At 39.7% G+C, this 26,703-nt stretch overlaps 1 protein-coding gene across 6 annotated transcripts in view; it reads right to left on the minus strand.

Annotated features, from left to right (window-relative positions):
- The window catches only part of mast4 (microtubule associated serine/threonine kinase family member 4), a 112,726-nt gene that overhangs the window by 18,246 nt on the left and 67,777 nt on the right, over positions 1–26,703 (minus strand). For 5 of the 6 annotated variants that reach the window (XM_088355310.1, XM_088355312.1, XM_088355315.1 and 2 more), the window contains 17 exons: positions 18,032–18,120; positions 15,450–15,519; positions 15,281–15,359; positions 13,809–13,963; positions 13,657–13,732; positions 13,386–13,595; positions 12,005–12,106; positions 11,792–11,924; positions 9,225–9,286; positions 9,039–9,130; positions 6,728–6,936; positions 6,524–6,662; positions 5,034–5,166; positions 3,536–3,701; positions 2,504–2,605; positions 2,325–2,447; positions 1,342–1,451 (listed from right to left, as the gene is read on the minus strand). In XM_088355310.1, the coding sequence (XP_088211436.1) occupies positions 1,342–1,451; positions 2,325–2,447; positions 2,504–2,605; positions 3,536–3,701; positions 5,034–5,166; positions 6,524–6,662; positions 6,728–6,936; positions 9,039–9,130; positions 9,225–9,286; positions 11,792–11,924; positions 12,005–12,106; positions 13,386–13,595; positions 13,657–13,732; positions 13,809–13,963; positions 15,281–15,359; positions 15,450–15,519; positions 18,032–18,120 (2,050 nt within the window). The remainder of the gene's footprint in view (positions 1–1,341; positions 1,452–2,324; positions 2,448–2,503; positions 2,606–3,535; positions 3,702–5,033; positions 5,167–6,523; positions 6,663–6,727; positions 6,937–9,038; positions 9,131–9,224; positions 9,287–11,791; positions 11,925–12,004; positions 12,107–13,385; positions 13,596–13,656; positions 13,733–13,808; positions 13,964–15,280; positions 15,360–15,449; positions 15,520–18,031; positions 18,121–26,703) is intronic. The other variant, XM_088355311.1, reaches the window with a different exon arrangement.

Raw genomic sequence — 26,703 nt, forward strand, 5'->3', positions numbered from 1 at the left:
TCATCTGTCAATCCAGACCATATGAGAGCATCATTTGAAACTTTGAATGAGCGGTGAATAGTTTGAGGAGTCATTACAAAGGTTAAAATTAAATATTTTCTCTATTAATTACATGTTAACAATGCCCAAGTGATTTCAAAATGCTTTTATAAATTCTTTCGACCGCACCTATCTGCTTTTATCTTACTTTTTTGCTCGGTGTTCCAGCCATGGAGCGCATTACTCTGGAGGAAAGGAAGTGAGGAGGGGTGGGGGGAAGGAGAGTCATTTCACGTGCATGCTGGCGGTTTTATTTTATTCTAAGATGAAAATGGTGAAAGTAAGAAAATGACTTTTAAATACAAATGCCAACCCAACTCCCCAAAGATATGAGCAAGGAATAGTATATTTGATTGGGTATAAGAATTTCACATACTTGCACATGCAACAAAAGCTGCTGCAATAGTGATTTTAGACAGAAGCTGGCACTAGCCAGCACATTTTTTTGAAGTTACGGACACCACCTTTGATTAAAATAAAACTACCTAAAGCAACACAAGAGATCATCACCTTTGTCATCTTATGAGCAAGACGCTTGATCCTACTAAAACAAAAATCGGCAGCCGCTCCATCTCAAACTATGTGGATTAAATCTACCCTACAATGCATACATTTAAAAAAAAAATCAGACATGCACTTAAGGACTGTGAATACGTTTTACTCAAGATGGTCTAGTTTCCTTAACTATGTTGGAAAACGTATATCCCCAGTATGCCATACTGATTAACCTGCCTGATGTAATTACCTGTTCCAACCATTTTATTGGACTATTAACTTTTTTGTTCCGTATATAATGTGCTCCGCAAGAATATTTATTTCTTTTTCTTGCAATAACCGGTACAAGTGTGTCACGCGTGTGGAGCCACCCACTGCAGCAGGTTGATTGACTTTATTTTGTTTTTTTTGGGGATGTTTGGGTTATGTTGCTTTTGGATTGTTTTCCTAGTTTTTTTGTTGTTGTTGTTGTTCTAGTGCTTTGTTTTCGGGTCCTATTGGCACCTTGTATGCTGAAATATTAATGTAAAAATTGAAATAGTTTTGCGTTTGTATTCTTAATGACCCAAAAAAATCCACTAATAAAGGGGAAAAAATGAGGCAAACTACAGCTTTTTGAACTACCTTATTTTCCGGACTAAGATGCAGTTTCTGGGTGTGCGACTTATACTCTGGTGCGACTCATGTGTGAAATGATCAATACACTATTACATAACTTCACGAGTTATTCTCACACTAAATTGCAAGATGGAGCTCTAGGCTGGTGCAATTTATCGTCCGGAAAATGCGGTGAGTGGTTCCAATCACCTTAGAGAAGCGGTGAGAGCAGGAAGAGAACTGGCGCAGCTCCACGTTGAAGTCCTCGTCATTGGTATCGTCCTCTTCAGTCTCCAGGTGGTGGTAGCGTTCCGAACGAGCTGCAGAGAAAAGACGTGTAAATTAGTACCCGGAGTCACGACTAAGCGGCAAAATAGGTGACCTCGTTTTACCACTATGCTTCTTCTGAGACAGTGAATATTATTGTGAATTACCGGGGCTTCTCAATGATTTTCTGTGGGTTTTGACTCGGTCCTGTTTCATGTTGGTATCTCCTGTCCGGTATTGTTCCCGTTTATTTTGTCCTGTTTATTATTGGTTTCCAGTTTCGTTCCCGTCTAGTTTTTCCTGTTTAATTTTGATATCCTGTTTTGATATCAATCCTGTCTGTTCCGTTCTGTCCGGTATCGACTCCATCTGTCCGATACTTGCTTAGGCAATTGGTATCGATCTCGTCGGCCACTGGCTTCCCATCATTCCACGCCAGACTGCTGTCTAACGTGCAAGACTCCCCATTTCCCGTAAAATAAAAGGCTTGTGTGAGGAACGTCACGCATTTGGGTCCTGATCCTGTTACGGTTCATGACAGGTTCACAAACAAAATCTTTTCAGGTGCTTGGTAAAATACAATTTGTTCATTTTTATCTATATGTAAGCCCTTGAGAAAAAAAGAAAAACTATTAAACATGCTGTTCTTAGTCTTTTGGAGCAGGGAATTTAAAAACAGGCCTTCTCAAGCAACTGTGCTCTGATAATGAATAGTCGAAAGTAAATTTTATGATGGATTTAATGCTGTCATAAAGTTTAGTCATTCCCCTTTGCTACATATTTTCTTAAATTAAATCAATTTAGGATCAATTACAAAAAGAGAATTTTGGTATAGGAAGGGTATCAATAACGAAATGGCTCTTTCAACATTTTGGGGTGCCAACCCCTGGTATAGGATATTGTATAAGGAAATCCAACAAACTTACTGTCAAAATAGCTGGTGTCATCCTCTGACTCTAGCTGCGGTATGAATTCGGCCTTCTGCCGAAGGAGACCGTTCCAGTCCAGGTGGTGAAAAAAGGGATGCTGCTTTACTTCGGCAGCGCCGCCTGTGGAAAATTTCCGCTTATTCCCCGTTATAAAACCGCCATTTATGAATTTGTACCTGTGCCCATCCTTTCCAGAGGATTCTGTCTCAGCAGAATGTTGATGAGCTCCTGAGCGTCAGCAGGCGGTGCTTCCTCCCCGTCCGGCCAATTGATCTCATCTGTGAGCACATTAGAATTGTCTCTTAACCCTTTCGGTGCCATAACGTATAAATAGGTTTTCAGAAGCATTGTCCCTGGGCGCCAAAATGTTTTTGTTTTATTAAAAAAATATTATAAAGGCTTGGCACTGCTTATCAGTAAGCATCAAGCCTCTGGGAATGATTTCAGTATAAAGAAATCACCACTAAATAGCAGGAATGATGTTGATCAGATCTTTGTCAAGACACTTAGTGCCTATTTTTGCCTCCTATATCCACCGTATGACACCGTGTGGCAGTGTGTGGGGGGCCCAGATGCAGAGTACGCGCAGCGTGGTGAGAAAAGTGAAGATATAACATTGGTAAACACAATTTATGCTTCTTTATTGCCGGCACAGAGAGGGATTACGTTTCGTCCACATCCGTAATCACCACGACAACCCGAATTACGTCATACCTTCACCGGAAACGTCAGGACTGAAAAGTTCTAGCTTGTTCATGCAAAATTTGAGTGTTCTTGCAATAAAACATTATTTTGCAAGCAAAGTGCCCTTGTGATTATGGAAAGCATAGTTTCCGTATTGGAAGTATCACAAATTTTAAAAAAAGCACTGAAGTAAACGTTCTGCTTGAAAAAAAGCAGTTTTTCTTAGAAATATTCTTGGAGACAAGTTTTTTCAAGAAACCTGCAATGTTCTACTGTTATTTAATTCAAAATGGTAAAATCTAGAACCACAATTTTCTTCTAATGAAAGATGAGGGTTGAAGCTTACTTTGCCTATATAGTCACAGAGCTCAAATTTCTGTAGGCCTTCAAAAATGAGTCAAAATGGCAAAAATTGGCTGGCACCAGCACTTCCCATTCGAGAAAAACATCCGGCACTGAATGAGTTGAAATAAAAACAACCTCAAATCTTAATTTTTTTTTTGGTTATTTGAGCTCTCACTTACCGCTGATGACCTGCCCAAAAAGCTCCTCAGGCGTGTCCCCAAAGAAGGGTACGCAGCCCACAAGGAACTCGTAGAGAATAATGCCCATGGCCCACCAGTCCACCGGTTTGCCGTAGCCTTGCCTTAGGATCACCTCGGGAGCGATGTACTCCGGCGTTCCACAGACCTACACGCAAACAACAAAACCTTTGTTGACTTTTAAGAAAATGTTGGAACTCTATCGTCGTTACTCTTGGTGTGTAACTTCCTGAACCCTTTAAATTTCAAATGCAGTTCGTTAATTATAATGTCCCCTGACTGATGGGTACCCTTGCTTCACTTATGTTGACACATGCATCCGTCGTTTTGTAAAACAATACCTGAAGGGTACCTACAAAATATAACTAAATACAGTTATTGGGGCGCGGTCTCAAGCACAGATTACGAGAGCGCTGAATTTTTCCTCACGGAGATATTCTCCCTACCTTATATCGTAACATCTAAGCCGAAATTACAACTATAAAATAAAACCCTGAAATCAGGGAGTTAGTTTATATGCCCAAATTTGGTTTTGTGTCACCAGTAGCAAATGAGCGCTGCACGTAGGAACGGGAGCGTAACTTCTACAGGAACAACACACTATTGGGAAAGTACCGTTAATAAAAATGTAAAACTCAATGATATTTAATGTGTTAATAGTTTTCACATGTAGGTCTCCCCGGAGGACAGACGCTACCCTACTTACGCACGATCGTTTGTAAGTTGAATTTGTTCGTAAGTTGCTTCAGTGCTATATGTTGTATGTTTAAGGTTTATATAAGTATGTTTAAGGCTTGTATAAGTAACCTGTATTGTTTTATATTAAAAAAATAAACATTTAATAAAATATGCTCTATAAAGATATATAAAGTTGATTTTAACTTACTCTTGGAAGATGAGCTGCAAGAGGTTCTGCTCCGTGGTAAAAGTGGCCGAAAAAAAAGCATCCTAACCGTTTTCTCAACTGCATCAAGCTTTCTTATTCCACTTTCGTTTCAAAAGAAACGGCTCGCCTCTTCTTTACACTTTACACCAACCATATTGGATGGATGCACGAGATATTAAACAATAAAGATGTCAAAGTTCTTAGCGCGCTGGAGATACAGTACGGAATGTTTACACACGAACTAGGAAGAGGAAGCGTATTTCTTCTTCGGGGTGGATTGCTGGGTGACTTCTCACAGCGCCGCCACAGGCTGGTGGCGGCGGAAAGAAGCACTACAGTAATGTCCTGTACTCAGAAAAACACAATACAAAATCTAACTTACAGCCATGTCCGGATATTTTTCGACATCCCGAAAAAAATGTTTGTTTTTCGTAAGTCGAATGATCGTAAGTAGGGGAGCGTCTGTATAACTCGCACCCTTGGACAAACTATTAAAAAAAACCTGACTTATAGTCTCAAATACTTTTTAAATAGAGTAACTAGTAACTGCAACGAATTACCTTTTCTTCAGTAACGCACGTGGCAAGTGCTCACCTGCTTGTCTGAAAACTCGCGGGCGTCTTTTTCGATGTGGCCTTCGTACAGATTTGTGGTCATGTTCATCAGGCCCACTTTGGAGAGGCCAAAATCTGTCAGTTTGATGTGGCCCATGGACGTCACCAGCAAGCTGACACAGGAAAAACAGTATTTTTGATCATTTACTGTACAGTAAAGGCTTTTTTTGCAGCAGTACAAGTTGTCTATTACGCAGCAATTTCCACCTGGGTAGGGACGGACAAACATTTTGGGAGAAATGTTTATGTGACTGATAACAGAGAAAAAATCGCGGCATTATTTTTTCAAAAAATGATGTTAAAAAAACACCATATTACCTCTTAATTATACAATTTTGCCTGAGCTCTACAATTTTGTTTTAAATGTAAAAAAAATAAAAGAAAAAAATAAAAGACACAAATGACAACAATAATACGCATTTTGGGGGTTTCAAAACTTTTAATGCACTACAATCAATCACTTTGAACCCCATTAATAGAAAATGATGTTCATTTTAAGTATGATTTTATCATTCACGGTTCACTGCCACTTTAACCGCTTGGGTTGTTGGGGCACCACTGAGGACGCAACTCTAGACAGCTTTCTCCACTGCTGACAGATCCTGGCCCAAGTATGGGTCGTTGCAAAATTGACTTTGCATTTTTACCCTTTAACGTTCCGCCGGCCCCATAAACAAAGTCGTGTCTTCACGATGTCACCAGTCACTGAAATACGTCATGCAACTTATCATTGGACTATTGGCATTCAAGATATGATGAGTATTTCAAAATGTGTCACAGAAACATCACAATCAGTCTGAAAAGAAAACTAGAAAGCCAGTATAACTCATCCAAAAGTGCTGTGAAATTCTACTCATGACACAATTCCTCACAAATATGGTATGGTTACATTCACGAGAGTCCAGTGAATCCATTTTGTGTAAAATATTTACTATAAAACATAAAAAAATTCGCCTAAAAGCATTCCTGCATTGTTTGACGATCCTTGTTGTAATCAGTTTATTTTCCTTTATAACTATAAAAGTTGCTAGTTACCAGGGAAAGTAACTATTTCCTTTATTTATAAAAAAAGTTGTTGTATGTTAAAGAATTAGAAATTTTCTAAGCAAATATGAAACACCACGGTGACGTCTTTGAATGAAGTTTACTTGTAGAAATGGGAATTCTGACTACAGAGAGCCAGCTTTTTTAGCAACACTCACTAAAAAAGAGACTGCTCATTTGAATCCCAAGCGGCTCTTCAGTTTGTTTTCGTTATTTTAATTCCTACATTACCAATTGTTATGTAACATTATGCACAGAATGCCCTAAAAAAAGGAGGGAGGGCAAAAAAGACAAAAAGAAAAAAGAAACAAAAGGAAAAATAGAAAAACAAAAGGAAAAAGAGCGCTAAAAGAAAAAAAAGAATAAACTTTACATTCTTATATAAACACATTAACACTGAAAAACGCAGGAAAGAGTTTTTCTCACTTGTCTGGTTTGAGGTCCCTGTGGACGATACCGTAGTTGTGCAGGTACTCCAGTGCTAGCACTGTCTCGGCAAAATACATCCGGGCCATGTCGACGGGAAGAGGGCCCATGTTCTTCAGTAGGGTGGCGCAGTCGCCTCCTGAGAGAAACCCCCCCAAATTGTTTTATTTTTAAATTTCCAAAATCCAAATTGTGCGCACCCACCTTCCACATATTCCATGACCATGCAGAGGTGTCGCCTGGTCTCAAAGGAGCAATACATGGAGACCACGAAGGGGTTCTCGGCAAAAGTCAGGATGTCCCTTTCCACAAACGCCTGCTGGATCTGGTTCCTCAGCATCAGGTTCTGCTTGTTAATCTTTTTCATGGCAAAGCGCTGTTTGCTCTCTTTGTGCCGCACCAAGTAGACCGCTCTGCAACACAAACGCGCAAGACTCGTATTACAATCATTTCATATCCATTAATCTACCAGTGAACAGATGAATTATAGAAAGGATTGTGGAGTACCGTATTTTCCGGACTATAAGGCGAACCTAAAACCCAAAATTGGTCAGATATTTAAAAGTGCACTGTATAATCCGGTTTGCCCTATAAACTTAATAATCAGGGCCAGCCCGACCCTTCATGGGGCCCTAAGCAAAATTTGATTTGGGGCCCATTATTACTTGATCATTTGCATACCTACTAGAACTCATTCCATGGTCTAATCCAGGGGTGGGCAATAATTTGGAGTTGGGGGCCACATTGGGTCCAAAATTCTGGGCCAAGGGGCCGATCTTGGAAAAAAAATCAATTTTTTTCATCTGTTAATGGTATATAGTTCTTTTGAACTAGATTAGTTTCATCAAATTGGTTTTGAAACAATCAAAATTTAAGCAAAATAATATATAAGGTCCCCGTTTTAACCACTCCATTTGATATTTAGTTTTCAAGCGTTACAGTATTTTTTTCAAAAGTATTTTTTTAGTATTTCTGTAGTCGGATTTTTGTTGAAGTTCAGTCATTTTTTGTGGTATTACAGTAGTTTAATTTTTGTACTATTTCTGCAGTAGTTTGCTTGGTAGTTTTTCCATAGTAGTAAATTCTTAGTATTTCTGTAGTATTTTTTTGGTACTGCAATAGTAGATTTTTTTTGGTTGCATGTCTGTAGTATTTTTGTCGTATTACAGTACTTTAATGATTTTGGCGTTTTTGTAGAAATACTCCATTATTTTTTTTCCGTATTTTTGTATTATTTCTGTTGTAATTTGTAGTATTACTATTGTAGAATCTGTAGTATTACTGTAGTAAAGTATTACTGTAGATTTATTTTTGTAGCATTTTTGTCGTATTTCCATACTTTTGTAGCATCGCTCTGGTTGTATTTTTGCAGGATTTTTGTTGTAATACTTCTGGAGTAGTATTTCTGTTGTAATATTTTTCTGGTAGTGTTTTGTATTATAGTATTATGAAGTGGTATTTTTGAAGTATTTCTGTATGAGTATATTTGATGTAATATTTTTATATTTTTTTTAAGTATTCCCATAGCATTGTTTTTGTCATATTTCTTCAGTATTTTTGTAATATTACTGTAGTTGTGTTTTTGTAGTAATTCTGTGGTAACATTTCTGTAGTATTTATGTAGTGTTTTTGTAGTATTACCATACAATTTTTTCAGAATGAAAGCAAAATATATAGGAGGTCCCTGTTTTCAAGCATTAGATGTGATATTAAGTTTTGTAATGCTTTTAAAGGTTTTCTGTAGAATTTTTTTTTTTTTGCAGACACACGAAAGTAACAAAGGGGACAAAGTTGAATACAAAAAAGTTAACCGCTCTTAGAGGCCCCCCTAGTGGTCGCGGGGCCCTAAGCAGCCACTTAGTTTGCTCATGCCTTGGGCCAGCTCTGCTGTTAATACAGTGGATACAATTGGAAATACAAAGGGACAATTAAATGATACTGTATACTTTAACAGTTTTGCCTTTAAGAAACATAAAAAAAGTTTTTGGAGTGCCCTCTTGTGGTTAACATGTTAATTATTTTGGGCTAAAAGAAAACAAGAGAAGCGCGGAACAAGGACAGTGGCTAAGACGCCAACTTTGAACGCTCATTGCAAATACTCTCTTGTTGCTTTGGACAATAATTGTCGCTAGGTATGTAACGTATTGTGTTTACTTGAATGAAGACTTCGGTTTATGGTGAAGTTTTGTACATACAGACGCTCCCCTACTTACGACCATTCGTTTTACTCTTCCTTTGGATTGTTGTTAGCATGTTTCAGCTTCGCTTAAAATGTATTTGTATAGTTAGCAAGCGAGCGGACTTCTTTGTTCTTTGGGTAATGGTTGAGGCCATTGTCCGAATGGAAACGTATGTATTTATTTTTAAATGCTACCCGTGGCTCTTACTGTAGTTTTAATTCCATGCGCCTTGTAGTTCATTGTGAAAAATGTATGACAAAATACTATTTTTTGAGAGTGCGCCTTATAATCCGGGTTGCCTTATATTGCGGAAAATATGACATTTTTGTTCTTACCCGTAAGCGCCGTTGCTGATAAGTTTGGTCAACTCAAAGTCCGATTCGCATGGCTTCCGTCTGGACTTCAAGGCGCCGCTCAGACTTTGGGACTGACACAATAAGAAGAAACAAAAACAAAAAATAGAATAAGAGAATATATCGGTGGGAAAAATGAGAATTTAATCAATTATTCATATGTCTTACAGAGTCGTCTGTTTCTGGAGTTTGTGCGATGCCGCTGTCGCTGTTGCTTAACTGAGCCATTTCTTTGAAAAATCAAACAAAAAACAGCAAAATTGAATCCCCATTGATCAGAGAATATATATTTCCGAACATCATGCAAAAATGGCACGACTCAATTATTTTTCAATAATTTGTTTATTGCATGGGAGGTAGAAGGACAGTCTCAGTGATTCATATTTTATTAACTTATCTACATTGACATTATTAATAATCTAAAGGTCATAATTGAACTGTTGGCATGCGATAATGGCCTTAACGACTTACATACCGAGTATTTAGATAATGGCCATACCGACGTACTGCAAGGCCATGATCGCATACCAGATCATTTTGAAAGCCAGTATTTTTTTTTTTACGACAAATTCATTAAATGTTGGCAAGGCCATTATCACATGAGAAAAATTCATTTTATTGGTCCCCTGAGAGAAATTCACCTCTACCGACTGTACAGGGGAAAAAAACCACAGGCATTACAAAAAAAAATAGCTAAACAATCAACAATCATACACGACAGTGGAACAATGAGGAAAGACTGACTGACTGGGTCAGCGGGGCCTGTTTTTTAGAAGGGTGATGGCAGAGGGGATCGGGCTTTTCCTAAATCTTATTGTGATGTATCTACGCCCTGACGGTCGCAGGATGAAGTACTGGTGTAGTGGGTGAGCGATATCCTGGACAGCTGAGGTGCTCCCAGACCTGTTCTGGAAATTGCTTACCGGAGCTAGGTCATGGTGATTTTCTAGTCAAATGATTTAGCCTTATTAATTCTACTTCCACAAATTAACCAGGTAATAGCATAGTAACAACCTAGTAACAACATAGTAATAACAGAAGTTGTTATAATAACAGGAAGGCATATCAAACTGGGTGCCCTTTGCACTATTTGGTAACAAAAAGTAGCTCTCGGCTTGGGAGAGGTTGGAGGTTGGTCTAAACAGTAAGGACAGTATCACAAGGAATGATGTTTTAATCAGTTAGTCCCTTATTAGTGATTGTTTTAAAAGACTTATTATGTGGTATTAATAGGAATTAATGGTGAGTTCAAACAATTAGAATAATTATGTGTAACTGTTGTTTTAAAAGTTTTAGCTGTTAACGATTTGAGTAAAAGTAATCCAAAAATATATGGTGACCTGACCTCAGATATTTGATGGCTTTAGTGTTTAAATGTGTGGTGCGTTGTTTGAGGTGTCCTTAAAACGTTTAAAGTAGTGGTAGTATTTTTATTCTCAATTTTTCATTTGAAACGAAAGTGGAATAAGAAAGCTTGATGCGGATGAGAAAATGGTTTTATGAAATGTTTATTTTTTTTAGTACAAAACAATACAGGTTACTTATACAACTTTAAACATACATAATATAGCACTTAAGCAACTTACGAACTATCTTAACACTGGTAACACATACCTAAGAGAGTCCATTAGGTATGTGTTACCAGTGCTAAGGTGAGTTCAAAGAGCTTTTATATATGTTTTTCCACCACGTCTACTGTATATGCATTTATATTACTTTTATCATCAGCGTTCTGGCCATGGATCGAATGTGCAGGAAGAAATGAGGTGGGAGCGATGGGGAGGAGAGTGATTTCACGTGCATGCTTACGGTTTTCTTTCATTCTAGGATGAGAATGGCGTAAGTAATAACATGACTGTTTTAAATACAGTCCAAATGCCAACCTCACTCCCAAAAATGATGTAGACAGAAGAGTTTATTGGAGTCATCTAAGAAAGTCACCGTACTTGCACGTGCAACAAAAGGAGCTTGACAGAGCCTGCAATGATGATTTCAGCCAGAAGATGGCGTCAGTCGAATATTTTGAAGTTACGGACGATTTTCTTTTTTTTAGTGAAACCTCAAATGGAGATTGTTGAGGATGCTGACTAAGATGATCTGGAGTGAGATGAAATGAGGTGGAAATAAGACTCATCTAAAAGTCATTAGCTGCCACCTTGTATCAAAATAAAACGTGTCAAGGTCCATGTGTGCCCACTACTCCAGGGAGCGGGACACATGTGTCCACTACCATCTAACATCTGTCCGTCTGTGCATGTTAGCGTCTGTGTACGGCGATTCCTTTCTCGCACTTCTTAATGGATGCTCATGGTGTGGAATGCAAAGGGTCACTGGAGAGACAATCTGTTCATAAAGGCAACATTTTGCTATTTCTTAATTCTAAAGCTCAACTGAGACCTTACGGGCCGTTACCTCGGCCAGAGAGCTAGCATTTTCATCACAACCCTGCTTTCCATCTGGACATTTTTATGCATATGTCATCTTAGATTTGTCAATGTTGAATGCCAGGGGGTTCATAAGAGTTTCCTTGTAGAATTTTTTAAGGACTTTCAAATCCAATTTCAATTTCAAGCAAATCGGCTACCTGGTGGCCGTGGGCACAACGGTAGTAACCCCTGCTAAAATATTACATTTATTTTCTAATTCATTTATACTGCTCACAACGGCAGAAAATCTTGAAAAATAGACATATTGGTGTAAAATAAAAAATACGATGGAAAAAGAATAAAACAAACCTTCCAAAGGATCTCTGGTCAGTCCCAGCTGGCTGATGATGTAACGCGGGATGTCAGTCTTGATGCCCTGACCCTCCTTGGCATGGCCCTCAGCTGCCTCCAGGAGGTGGTAGAACTCCTCGGGATCGAACTCCTGCGCAAGGGAAAACAAAAGTTGACTTGAGTCAAAATGTTTGAATCTTACTTCCTGAATGACATCAGCTGCCAGCGTACCAAACATTCCAGCAGCCGGGCAGGACGCGCTATCACCATGAGGATCTTCTTGGCCAGCTCGCGAATGAAGTTCACCTCCTCGCTCTCAGAGCGTTCTGTGGACTGCATGGAGAAATGTGATGAAAAGAATTAAAGTCATTTCAGTCATTAAGTCGATGGTGGGTGAATGAACTACCGTATTTTTCAGAGTATAAATTGCAGTTTTTTGCATAGTTTTGCCGGGGGTGCGACTTCTACTCAGGAGCAACATAAATGTGGAATTATCAACACATAATTATATCACAAAGTTTTAAATTTTTATTATGGGTACATCATTTCACGTGTCAGACTAAAGCACAACAGGGGTGCTGGAGGCTTGTGTTAATAATTTGAGCCTTGCCCTGGTGTGAGGGGCCATTTTTTGAAACAACACCGTTGATTAAAAAAAAAACAATGGAGACGAACTGAACAGAAATGGCAAACACAGGCAATTCACTGGTGGAGTGTTTTTGTCCGTTTGTGAGTGTGGTTTAATTCAAGTAATACAAATAAATAAATAAATGACAGAAATTGGCTTCCTATATGTGTCTACCGAAATAAAGAACCTGCAGCTGGGAAAAAAATATGCGGCTAGGCTTTTACTAAGACAAGAAAGTTTAATCACATTACCCCTGATTCTGACTTACCTGCTCCCTGGAAGTTTAAGATATGATTTTAAATTTCTGTATGATACAAAATTTTGCATAGACTTGCCCCTCCTTCTTATTTCTTATTTAATATCCCCCTATGTTCCTGCCTAGAGCTTTTGATAGGAAAACGCTGGTTTAGAAATGATCCCAAGAGCCTAGAAGAAATCCCCAGGTTCGAGAGCCCTCTCCATTCTGGCTCTGGTGCTGTGGAATGCTCTGCCCTCCGATATTCGATCAGCAGCCTCAGTGGAAGTTTTTAAATCGAGCTTGAAATACACTTAGATACATTTACCGTCCCCTAATTTATTTTTATATGATTGTCCACGCTACCCATCGGATAAGCTTGAAGTGTAATGTGATGTTTACAAATGGGAAGCGAATAGTGTTCAATGATCCTGAGTCACTTTATGTGAAATTTAAGAAATAATTAACCAGGCAGACACTCTGGAAAGCTCTGAACCCAAAACCGCCCCTGCTTCTTTTCTGGTAGATACTGGCAAGGTTGTTTTTAATTGTTTTTTTTTTATACATTACCACTGAAACAGTAAACGTGGAATAGCTAGACATCAATTTCATGAACAAGGCTTATTTGCCTCTACCATGCCTTCTGTGGTTATTATTGGAAGTCAGTCAACGGTTGAAACTGGTAGACTGGAATAGTTTTGTATATGGAGCCTCAAAAATATTCAGAACTAGATTAAGAATGAGCTCACCTCCTGCACCAGCCTCTCAAGCTTGTCAGTGAGCTCACAGAAGTAGCTGGATGTGACCATGCCCAGACGGCTCTTCTCCAGACAGTCGCGCGCCAGCTCGATGATCTGATGGTGGGCAAAGCCCAGCACGCCGTCGGCCAGCGGTAAAACGCTCTCTGGGGAATTCCCGCGGATGATCTCCTGGATTTTCTCCTCCATTTGAGCGGTGGCCTGCAGATGAAGGATACAGTCACGCGAGTTGTCCCGGTGGGAAAAGAAAGATCATCTGGACCTTGGGGAAACGCTCTTTGTAGACGTGGTTCATCATGATGATCTCGTGGTCGTAACAGGAAGGAGACCTCCCCGGGCTGATGAGAATACCCCCAAAACGATACGGTCAGCCAAGATCGAGAAAATAACGACAGGAGAGCGTTAAGTTCTCACCTGAGGCTTCGCGAGCGTGGACGCATGCTCGCCGCCCGGCGACACTCGTCGGCGGAGATGTTCTCCGTGCAGAAGTGCTTCGATAGGAAGTGCAGCTCGTCCGGCGTGGGCTGGAAGGGCAGCTGGTGCAGCTTCTCCTGTGATGAACAGGACGACTGGAAGTGAAACAGATATACGTTCAACAAGAAAACACCACAAAGTTGTTCAGGTTGATTAAAAAAAAAAAAAAAATCTGCAAATTTGATTTATTATATTTGGCAAGATTTAATTCTGAATAGCGCCAAACATCTCAGGGAACTTCTGATAGTGGAAAGCTACATAAGTGATAAGTTTATTCTGTAGTCCCTTCTCAAGGTTTCTTAATTTTCCTCATGTTGAGGTTTTTGAGTTTTTCCTTGCCCTCGTGTAGGTTTTGGATCAGGGGATGGTGTCATAATAGTCTGTAGTTTGCAATTGTCTATGGTCTGTGCAGCCCTTTAAGACTCTTTGTGATTAAGGGCTATACAGATAAACATAACTTGACTTGACTTTTTAAGATTGGACACCTGCAAAAGAGATTTCATTGCATATTTTCACTTTGTTATCAAGCTGTGTGGGACTATGATAATGATCCAGGTGATTGTGATCACTTGGACTGGAGCACAGAAGCTCCCAAAATATGCAGGACATACGGCGCTGGAGGAACCGGGTTGGCCACTACTGTCAAGTCCTGCTTGTTCAGTATTTTTTTTTTTTGGTTACATTTTTTAGTCGAGCGGGGCGGCGCGGTCGCTGGATGGATAGCGTGACACCCAGCAGTGCGGAGATCCAGGGTTCAAGTCCTGCTACTGCAGCCTCCGGTGCAGAGTTTGCATTTTCTCCCCGTGCCTACGTGGATTTCCTCCGGGCACCCTGGTTTCTGCCCACTTTACAAAACATGCATGGCAGGTTAATGGGTCATCCCGAATGGTCCCTAGGTGTGATTGAGTGAGTGAATTGTACAGTATGTCTTTGTGTGCCCTGGCTGGCAACCAGTTCAGGGTGCCCCTTCCCACTGCCTGAAGATGGCTAGGGTGGTCTCCAGCACCCTGCAACCCTAGTGATGATAATGGATGGATGGATGTTAATGGAGCATGAAAATGACGAAAGTAAGAAAAGACCTGCTACAGGTAAAGTCCAAACACCAACCAATAGAGATGAAGAATAGTTGAATCGAGCACGTCTAAGAAATGCATGTACTCGCATGTGCATCATGAACAAGCTAATTAGACGGCAAAGATAACACAAGCTAGGAGATGGCGGTCGCAAGTCAAAAAGTTCCGTACAGCTTTAACCATATATTTTATATATTGATAGCTAACACAATATTGTAGCTTAAGTGTTCCAACTACCTTTTTATATTCCATTGACTTTATAATTAAGAGTGACTGCATCATAGAACATCAAATGATTTTTAAAATATTGTAGAGTTATTAAGACGTATCAATACTCACAGAAACTGTGGAAGTGGGCGTGTTCGTTCCATATCCAGAGGAGGGAAGGGAGGCCAGTGACCAGCGGCGGCCATCGCTCCTGACGACATAAACATTCAAGGGAAATCGATGTAAAGATTATAATTGCCAAATGAATGAAGTCGGCAACTCCAGAATTGAAAATAACTACCTTCGTGCAAAAGAGAAATGAGCGGAGGCACTCGGAGAGAAGTTTCTCGGGCTTTCCTGTGGACTTGTGCCTGTAGGAATTAAATAAAAGAATTCTGTTTAAAAAAAAAAAAAAAAAAAAAACGTTTCAATGTCGAGCATAATTTCACAGGTGTAGTAACACAGTGTTTCCCATACATAAGACGAATCTGGCAGGCCACCAGAGTTTTGTTGGTCCCACAAGTGTCACATACAATTGATTTATTAACAAATATAATATGATTTTTTAAATAAACATAAATGCGAAGTTAATCAAAATAACTTTTTAATTTCTCATTCTATAAATGATCGCTACTTATCTCTGGAATCTTATTTAGTCAGCCCCTAACCCTGTGTTAAAAGCGCACACTCTCTCACTGTTTTTTGCGGTGTTATTCCTGCCCCGCCTGCACTGTGATTAGAGGGCTGGGTGAAAAGAGAGATTGGCGAGCGTTGCGTTTTCCCCAGGTTGAATATTTTTCAATTCTCTGTAACCAGAAAAAAGTTTCGTGCAGATCGTTCTGCATAGAAAACCTGCCCAGCGCTGTAGCTCATAGGTTGCACATTAAAATAACCTCCTGTAAACCATCAAAGAAGAACCGGCATCCTGTCATAGCATCAAACACCAAATAGGCGCTACTGATTTATTTTACTGTAGTTTACCAAATCACCAATATGAGTATTATATATGATTAAACTTAAAACTAATATTGGTGATTTGGTCCATTTACCCGCCGATATGATACATAAAATAGTACAGCGTCGGCATTGGAACACTAGTTATCTTTTGTCTAATTAGATAACAAGCGTTTTTTGTATTAAACTCCTGTCTTGTTTACTTTTTTTGTGGGTGTGACATGTTTGCTTTGTAATTTCCTTTTAGAAGTCATACTAATATGATTCAACAGTTTATAAAGGCTTTTATTCATCAATGATCTAGCTTCTTGGGTTTGCCCTAAAAATGCACCAGATGGATGCGTTTGAATTTAAAATGTACAAAAATATCTTCAGGGCAAGCATGCCCCCTTGACTGTCCACCGACAAGGATCGCACAAAAATTATTCCGGAAACAATGACAAAATTTGATGAAAATATCATTTGATGATGATTCTATAATTCCTAAAGAGAGGCCCCGTTCAAATAAAGTTAGAAAGAAGAGTTGCATGGTTGATTATTAACTTAAATGAAGTAAAAATATTTGACCAATCCAGAAAATGGATGTTGAGAGGCAGGAGTCAAAAACCTGATCAGACAATACCATCCCTTTAGCAAAATGTAAACAGCAAGGGCCATTTCCATTTATGGGCATAAAAACTAAGGTATGACCAGAAGCTATCCCAAGAAGTTACTGCAATCCAGTTTCCTACCTCGACTCGCGATACCTCGCCTGAGCCACACAGTCAAATCGTCGGCGAGAATGTCATGCGTCTGCGGATCCGAGCGCATCTTTTCCCTAGCGCGCCCAGACTAAACACTGCAATGCGAATGGCGACTTGGCTGTTTTTTGTGCCCCTAATGCCAGGAAATAAAACGCCCTGCGCTCAATGAATGTTCCCCCCTACGCCGCGGCGAGCTTCCTCTCCGGAGGGTCGCCGCTTCCTCACCCCACACAATCGTTTTGGTGACGCCGCGAACCTTGTTTAGGTTCTGTCACTTTGTGAAATGACTAATTGAAGGGGTTGTACAATTATTTCATGGCAAAATTCAAGCATTTTACAAGGATTTTCAAAGCCAATGTTTCAATTTCTACAGTAAAATTAAGGTAAGAAATCCGGTATTAATCTTGTACTACTTAGCATTTCTGTTATCGCTGATTTTAAATTGAATTGTTTACACATTTCCAAAGGTTTTAGTGTTGCCTCCTGTGCGGAGTTTGCATGTTCCTCCCTTGCCTGTGTGGATTTCCTCCGTGCACTCCATTTTCCTCCCACATTCTCAAAACATGCATGGCAGGTTAATTGGCCGTCCCAAATTGTCCTTAGGCGTGATTGAGCGAGTGACTTTTGGAAGTGCTCAAACCTACCCTTAAAAATTGTGTAAAAAACAATGTTTCGTTTTTCAGATTGATATCCACTTTGACAAGGTATCAGGTAAGGCTTCAAGCTATTGTTTGACCTGCTTCCAGCTAAGATGTCCATGCTACACTCATCTCCAGGCATTTGATAGCAAAAAAATGATCCGTCAAGAATAAGAACCTTCTTTTTTTCTGAAAAGTCTTTCCTTTCAAAAGAGACCAAAACTGTCCATATCCTCGGAATGGTTCAAAAACAGCATCTACTTTGAGTACGTCTTGAGTTGGGATTTTAGGCAAATTCTACAGGAATGAAAAATGTTTTCAATTAATTAAATCAATCAAAATAATCGGATTGATTAATCAGCCCTACTTGGACCTAGAATGGTAACAAATAAGGCAAAAAGGGTGTTGTTTTGTTCTCAAACGTTTTGTTTCAATTCTACCAAAGATAAATTAACAGTTGGCTTTCAAGTAGGATTAAGGAATCGTGAGGATTCCTACCAAGATTTCCTGAAAATAAAAGGACGCGACTGGCTGAAGGAATGCAGTACCTGTGAGAGCCGAAAGTGGTGAGTGGGGTCGGGGTAAACCAGTGGACTGGCCGCTTCCGATTAAGCTTTTCCTGTTACTTGTCCTACAGCTGAAAAGAAAAAATGATATCAGTCAGAGACAATCATCATTTAGAAATGAAGTCAGCCATTTTTGTGAGGGTTTCTTTGTCATATTTACTCCATGATGATTGCGTTTAAAATTATACACTCCCTATTAAAAATTTGGGGAATTTAAAACATTTTCAGTAAAATAGAGTCAGTGTCACAAGTAACACATTACAAAGGAATGCGTACAAATTAGTTTTCTCGGTATCATGTATTGTCACATGTTACAAATAACATTTTGGAACTCAACTGCCGTCACGGTGCATTACTCCGCTAATTTCTAAAAACAGATCATGAATAACGTTGTTTAAGCTTGGACAGTTTCTCATTCGCTCACATAGTAGAATGCATCCATCGAACCTTTTATATGTGTGCAAATGGTCAGCATTGCGTGGGGAAGCAGCGTGGCTTATACAGTAACGACAAAATCAATGGGGCAAACACGAGTACGAACACTCCCCTACTTACGACCATTCGGCTTACAAAAATTGGTAGATACGAACATTTTTTTTCGGGATGTCAAAAAAATATCCAGACATTGCTGTAAGTTAGATTTTGTATTGTGTGCACCCAGAGTACAGGACAGTACTATCGTGCTTCTTTCCGCCGCGTGGCGCTGTGAGAGGTCACCCAGCATCCACCCCAAGAAATAAATCCGGCTTCTACTTCCTAGTTCATATGTAAACATACGTTGTGTACTATATCTCCAGCGCGCTAAGAACTTGGACATTTTTATTGTTTCCTATCTCGTGCGTCCCTTCAATATTGTTGGTGCAAAATGTAAAGAAGAGGCGAGTTGTTTCTTTTGAAACAAAAGTGGAATAAGAAAGCTTAATGCGGTTGAGAAAATGGTTTGGATCGCTATTTTCGGCCACTTTCTACGATGGAGGAGGAAGTAGCCTAACTCTTGAAGCCCATCTTCCACAAGTAAGTTAAACTTCACTTTATTTATCTTTATAGAGCATATATCATTTTATGAAATGTTTATTTCTTTAGTACAAAACAATGCAGGTTACTTATACAAGCCGTAAAGATACCTTTACAAACCTTAAACATACAAAATATAGCACTGACGCAACTTACGAACAAATTCAACTTACAAACATTCATCCGTAGAGCAGCGCCAGTACAGAATTTACGGTAAAAGATTGATAGATTTTGGTCTTTTTATCTGTAACACTATTTTTGTGTATTGACACCATGCCTGGTGAAAAAAAAGAAGAGGTCTTGGCCGTCACCCAGTAACAGAAAGGAAATCTTCGAGTGATTTGAAGACAAAAGGCAAAATGGATATGGAGTGTCTTGGCAACAAGTTTGTTTGTAACCTCCCAAGATTGCAAAAGCCCAAAAATATAAAGGGCTCACTTCTGCCACAGGTTGGTGTACTACTTTTTGTCTGTTCTTTTATTACTTGGTTATTTTTAAACAGTTTTAGAGCTTTGGAATCAATGTGAGTATATCTATGGTGATTTGTAATCACTTCAGAGTAATGGGCTACCTTTGGGTGTCAGTACCGCAATTACTTCTTTAATGAAGTAACTGGTAATTGTAAGTCATTTTTTTACAGTAAATCGCCCAACACTGACTACAGTGTAATGCCGAGTGCCTACTCATGCACATAAAATGGAAAGGCTTTTGTGTGCACAAAATCAGTTCTTCAAAGGAGGACGATGATGATGACAGAGTGCTCGCTGACAGACGTAACAATCCCGTCTGATGGGAACAATTCGGCCGCGTCGGCGCCCGTTTTCTACGCCGGCGAACAATCACGAAAACAATGAGGCGCTCTGTGTGCGTGCAAAGAAATGCCCGAGTAGGCAGACTGGGCGCGGATGTCAACGCATCGCTGCAGGGGTCAAGCGGAGCCAATGTCACTGCTGCACCACTGCTGAGCTACACAGGTTTAGGACACGCAATTCAAACTAGAATTGAGCGAAATGTTTAGTTGAACGCTCGCAATTGTGCCTGTCCCTCAACAGGGTTGTACATCTTTTTTTCTGGCCAAATTAAAGAACCAGTGACAAGTGACCTAAACAACCACCAGGTGGCACTTGTGAGCAGGATTAGCAACTTTTTTTTTACTGTATTGTATGCGCAGTGTATATGGCTGTAGCTAAAGGGTCAGGATCCTATGGCGAGCCATATATTACTCTTTGTACGAGTACATATGGCTCAGCTTGAGCAATTCTTCAATATATTTCTTCAAGCCAAGAGAATACCAACGGCCATAGAGTTCGGTCAAGTTCCTATTGGCCACAATTTTAATTACAGTTTAGAGTCACACACACAACCCCCATGGTTGCTGTAAAATGCTAAATTATCCTTCATATGAAAGCCCATTAAACAATTCATGTTCATTGTTGAGACACTTAATGATAGAAAGCCACAGAACAAGCTGTAAACCAAAAAAAATGTTTTACCCAGAAGCTCTAGCAAAGAATGTAGAGCAATTGGGTGAGGGTTAGAAAGCATGTACGCACTCTTTTTCCTTTGCCCAGCGTCATCTGCACTGAAGGTAATTACGTTAGTTTCCTCAATTGCAGTATTTTGTGACATTTTTAGAAAAGAACTTGGCTTGCACCACGTTTTGAAACCATTAGGACAAAAATGAGGGTTAAAATGAGCCTCAACACTCTTAAGTAACTGCGGGAGGGAGACCAATTTTAAGTGGTATACAGACGCTCCCGTGCTCACGACCATTCGACTTACGAAAAACAGTAGATACAATCATTTTTGGGGGGATGTCGAAAAATATCCGTTACATTTTGTATTGTGTACACCTTTTTTCGAGTACAAGACATTACTGTAGTGTAATCTTTCCGTTGCTACCGGCGCTGTGAGAGGTCACCCAGCATCCACCCTGAAGAGGAAATCCAGCTTCCTCTTCCTAGTTCGGGTGTAAACATTCTATACTGAATCTCCAGCGCGCTAAGAACTTTGACATTTCTATTGTTTATTATCTCGTGCATTCATTTTCCACTACTCCAAATTGCACTAACACGATTCCAAAACTGTATGTAAACACCCTACATGCCCACACTATCTTTTTTCTTTTCTTTTATCCTCACTGTAAAATGTGAAACTAGAGTGCCACGTCCAATTTCGTTGGCACAATATGTTCAACCCACAATGATAATAAAGGTATATTCTATTATATCATATTCTAATATGGTTGGTGTAAAATGTTAAGAAGGGGCGAGCCGTTTCATTTAGAATGAAAGTGGAATAAGAAAGCTTGATGCGGTTGAGATAATGATTGGATCGCTTTTTATTGACCACATTTTACCAAGGAGGAGGAAGTCGCCTAACTCTTGAAGCTCATCTCCCAAAAGTAAGTTAAACTTAACTTTATTTATCTTTATAGAGCATATCATTTTATGAAATGTTTATATTTTAGTACAAAACAACACAGGTTACTTATACAAGCCTTTAACATACTTATATAAACCTTAAACATACAAAATATAACACTGAAGCAACTTACGAATAAATTCAACTTACGTAAGTAGGGCAGCATCTGTATGTATCAATAAATAAGACGTTGCTACAGTTACTCAGTACTTCAGTAGTTTTTACACCAAGTACTTTTTTACTTTTACTCAAGTAATTTTTGGATGACTACTTTTTACTTGAGTACAATTTTTGGCTACTCTACCCACCTCTGTTTGCAGCCCTACATAAAACAACCAAAAAAGAATATAAACTCAGCCCTCTCTTGGCTTGGAAAGGACCCATATTTGTTTACAGTGCGCTCATTCATGGTGACGGAGTTAAAAGCATCTGGTACACAGGTGCCGGCGTCAAAGCAGATCAGGTTTAACCGTATCTATTTATACGTGCCGGCTGCGGATTAGGCCAGCGGATGCCAAGCCGGTGCCCGATCGGCCCTCGGCGAGCTTGATCCTCGCGCTTCCTGCCGCAACGTTTGGATCAAAGACTTGTTTGGTGGGAAGCTTCCACTCCAGGAACAAAGATTAGCGCGCCTCGGCGCTAATTTGGAGCATCGCAGGTGTAATGGCAGACGAAGCTTGGTGAAGCGGTTGACTTCTTACCTTAGCCTTAAAGTACCGTATAAGCCGTTTACAGTAGGTTAGAAATAGTCAAAACAAATAAATAGCGTATTTATTTAATTTTTTTAAACTATAAGAAAGTACAAGTTGGGGCAGCACAGCGGCCCAGTGGTTAGCGCCTGTGCGGCACAGTTCTGGGGTCATGGGTTCAAATCCAGCTACCAGACTTCCTGTGCGGAGTTTGTATGTTCTCCCCGTGCTTGCGTGGGTTTCCTCCGGGCACTCCGGTTTCCTCCCACATTCCAAAAACATGCATGTCAGGTTCATTAGCCGGTCCAAATTGTCCCTAGGTGTGGATGAGCGAACGAGTCGTCTGTCCCTGTGTGCCCTGCGATTGGCTGGGAACCAGTTGAGGGTGTCCCCTGCCCACTGCCCAAAGATAGCTGGAATGGGCTCCAGCACCCCTGCGACCCTACTGAGGATAAGCGGTGCAGCTAATGGTAAATAAGTACAAGTTGGGGTGTGCGTTATACACAAAACTTTACAGTCGTATGTCAATGTATTGATGATTCGAATAACTTCGGATGCAACGGGAATAAAACCAGAGTTGCGGCAAATCCTAACCACTATAATGTACCACAAGTGGATCAGTGTTTCTCAACTAGTTGGTTGGGACCCAAAAGTAAGTCACAGGCATTTTCCTTGGCAAAATAATGCTAAGAAAAAGAATGAGGGTCAATTACACTCCTTGACATTAGATGGCGATAACGTCCTGCTCGATCTCTTTAACCTGGTCAGTCAATAAGCCATTTAAGAGGGACTATATTTCATATATTTACTTTATTGTGATTTTGTTGGTTATATTTCATTTTTCTCCCTGGTTCTGGTGGGTTCAATTCAAGACTTAGACTTTTTAATGCCTTTTGAAATCAAATTTAAGATCAAGAAAACCATTAAAAAAATAATAATAATAAATCACAAATATTTCTTGCACACCATATATTGGGCCCCGTACACTTTATTTGGCACAGCTATAGCCATAGCGAAGAACATTTGGCGGGCAGCCACTTCATATTAAATTTACACTTTCCAATTTTTCCTAAGTAAACGTCTCGGTCCCAAGTTGCTATGTGCATTGTGGGTCTGCTCTGAAAGGCCCGACTGAAACCACATCACCGTTTTAGTAGTTCCGTTGTTGCGGTCACCAGTGGTGCCACGAAAGTAAATAGGTGGATTATTAAAACAGACCATTGATAAATGTTACTAAATTTTTTTAGTTCAAACAAATATATATCTTATCAAAGTGTTCACATTTTTCAAAGTTTTGAAAATTGGATTGAAGACATTTTAATGCCAATTAAGGCCTTATTCTTAGAATAAGGAAGTCTATTAAGTTAATGCGTCCGCAGGAACCCTGTTAATACTGGGTCCCAAGAGGAAAGGGGAAAACAGTGACAATGATAGAGTCGAGGAAAGAAACAATTATTACTGAATTTGATTTAATTGAGTATGCGGATTTTTTAAATCACTTTAAAGGGTTTGCTTATATGTGAGTATATATGAAATGAAATGAAATGATCTGCATTTATATCGCGCTTTTCAAGTTAAGACTTCCCAAAGCGCTTTACAGTGTGCTTCACATGTCCCAAAAGCGGCCGTGCAGCCATGTAAGGCGCTAACCTGCTTAATGGGGGTATCAGGGGTTCAGTGTCTTACCCAAGGACACTTCGACATGTAACACGGAGGAGCCGGGATTCGAACTGCAATCTCTTGATCCCAAGAGAGCGCTCTACCTCCTGAGCCACTGCCGCCCATTTTGGTTTATCTGGAAATTTTGTTTTAAAAACCTATACAGACGCTGCCCTACTTACGAATGAGACGATCGTTCGTAAGTTGAATTGGTTCGTAAGTTGCTTCAGTGCTAAATTTTGTATGTTTAAGGTTTATATAAGTATGTTTAAGGCTAGTATAAGTAACCTGTATTGTTTTTGTACTAGAAAATAAACATTTAAGAAAAGAAAATCCTCTATAAAGACAAATAAAGTTGAGTTTAACTTACTTTGGGAAGATGAGCTACAAGAGTTAGGCGACTTCCTCCTCCGTGGTAGAACGTGGGTGAAAAAAAGCGATCCAACCATTTTCTCAATGGCATCAAGCTTCCATATCCCACTTTCATTTCAAATGAAACGGCTCACCTCTTCGTTACAATTTACACCAACCATATTGAATGGATGCAGAAGATTTTAAACAATGAAAATGTCAAAGTTCTTAGCGCTGGGGATACAGTATAGACATTTTACAAACGAAATAGGAAGAAAAAGCCGGATTTCTTTTTCGGGGTGGATGTTGGGTGACCTCTCACAGCGCCACATGCTGGTAGCAGTGGAAATAAGCACTACAGCACTGTCCTGTACTCGGAAAAAGGTGCAAAATCTAACTTACAGCAATGTCCGGATATTTTTTGACATCCCGAAAAAACTCTTCGTATCTACCGTTTTTCGTAAGTTGAATGGTCGTAAGTAGAGGAGCATCTGTACAGGGTTCGTACACCTTTTACATTACCAAATTCAAGTACTACTCAAGAAGAAATGCAATGGCAAAGTAAAGCTAGCAGGGAGCAGGGAACAAGTAGAAAAAGAGAGGGAGCCTCATTTCAAGGCAGACTTGTTGAGAAACATGGTAACAATTCCAAGCATTTACAAGGACTTCACCCAGACTTCAAGCACTTTTAAAGGTTTTAAGCACTGGGGGGCGCACAGATTTATAGTACAATAGAAATGTTAGGGTGGAGAAATAAAAGGAAGACTATCGCACCCATCCTTGGATTAAAGTACTCTCAATCTGTCAAAACGATTCTTTTAAACTAATTTTGGAAACGAGCGAGACAAAAATAGACACAGATGAATGAAACGATTGTGGCCCGACCTGCAGACAAAGCTTTGTGCTGTCAGAGCTGTCGTTTTGCATCAATGACAAAATCTACCGCACAAAGTTGTAATTCTGACACTTGCCGTCTCTATTATTAGTTTAAAAAACAAATACGCGCACGTACAGTTGGTGAAACAGTAGACGTGAAATTAATATTCTATCAATCAATCTATCTACCCATGTCATATCCCTCGAGAGGGGTGACCGACAGCAAGACAAACACATACACGAAAAGAAAGAAAAGAAAAAAAAGGAAAAAGTAGCAAAAACACAAAAAAATTGACCATAGCCAACCCAAATGCCCAAACAAGTTAGGCAACTCTGCATCCAAGTCGGTCATGCTTTCGTCCCTCCAGATGAAACGGGACACAATAAAGCGGCCATGTCACTCGGGTCAGGGTGACGCAACACACTCTTCTGTTCAACAGCAGGGCTCGACAGCATTCACTGGTTTACCCCTACCGCATCATACAGGTGCCCTGCCCATCCCTTAAACACTTCTAAACATCCCACTATCCTTTTACAACACCTCTCCACTCATTCCTATCACCAACAAGAGCTCTAGCTTCCACTACATTTCGACCTCATAACATCATTCATCCACGTCAACCGTGGAAATCAATATTACCGATTGTATTACAATCAACCCACCTCAAAGGTTTCTTCACAAGACAATAAACACTACACTATTGTCCTCCTATGACCTTTCTTAATTGATCACATACATCTGAATTGTCTCTTGTAAGTGGTCAGCAGTCTTGTCATTAGAATCTATAAAAAAAAAAAGGTCATTTTTGTTCTCAATCTCTATATTTCTGTGATTAAACGTAATGATCTCTACAGCAGGGCTGTCAAACATCTTTTAGCTTGGGGCGACATGCTCGAAAAAACAATCTCATAGATTGGAGAGAAAGAATGAGAGAGGGGGGGAGGAAACGAGGGAGAAAGACCAAGAAAGGGAATGAACACGAGAGGGAAAGAGAGAGAATGAGTAAGAAAAAAAATAGAAAAAGAGAGGGACAGAAAAACTAAACAAAGAAAGAGTGAGAAAGAGAGCGAGAAACTAGGAGATATAAAGAAACCAAGATAGAGCAAAAAAAAAAATACGGAGACAAAGAAAAATCGGTAATAAAAGAGATAGAGAAATGGCAAAAGAAAGGAAAAAAAGACCAAAATCAAGAATAAGAGAAAAAGGTAGAGAGAGAGAGAGAGAGAGAGCAAGGAGAAAGGAGAAAGAGAAAAATAAAAAAAAAAAAGAAAGATGGAGAAAAATAGATAAAAAACAGAAACAAAGAAAGAGGGAGACAAGGAAAGAAAGCAAGCGAAAAAGAGACAGAAATAGTTAGATAATAAGAGAAAAAAATAAAGAGGCAAAGAGGGAAAAGGAAGATAAAAAGAGAAAGAGAAATGCAGAGATGAAGAGTAAGACAGGTATGCAGAAAAAAAGCGAAAAACAGAAAATAGGGAAATAGAGAGACAGAGAGAGACAAAAAAACAAATACATCTCCAGTTATTTATGTGAGTGGCTCTGCCCGGTTTTTGGTGATATCCAGTGGACATATTTAGAAATTGCAGGTATTTCTTTCTCTTGTGCTTCTCTCAACATCACGCGGGCGGGCCAAATTCAAT

This window comes from Urocampus carinirostris, chromosome 16 (assembly GCF_059441175.1).
Source record: "Urocampus carinirostris isolate Australia breed hairy pipefish chromosome 16, RoL_Ucar_1.0, whole genome shotgun sequence".
NCBI lineage: Eukaryota > Metazoa > Chordata > Actinopteri > Syngnathiformes > Syngnathidae > Urocampus > Urocampus carinirostris.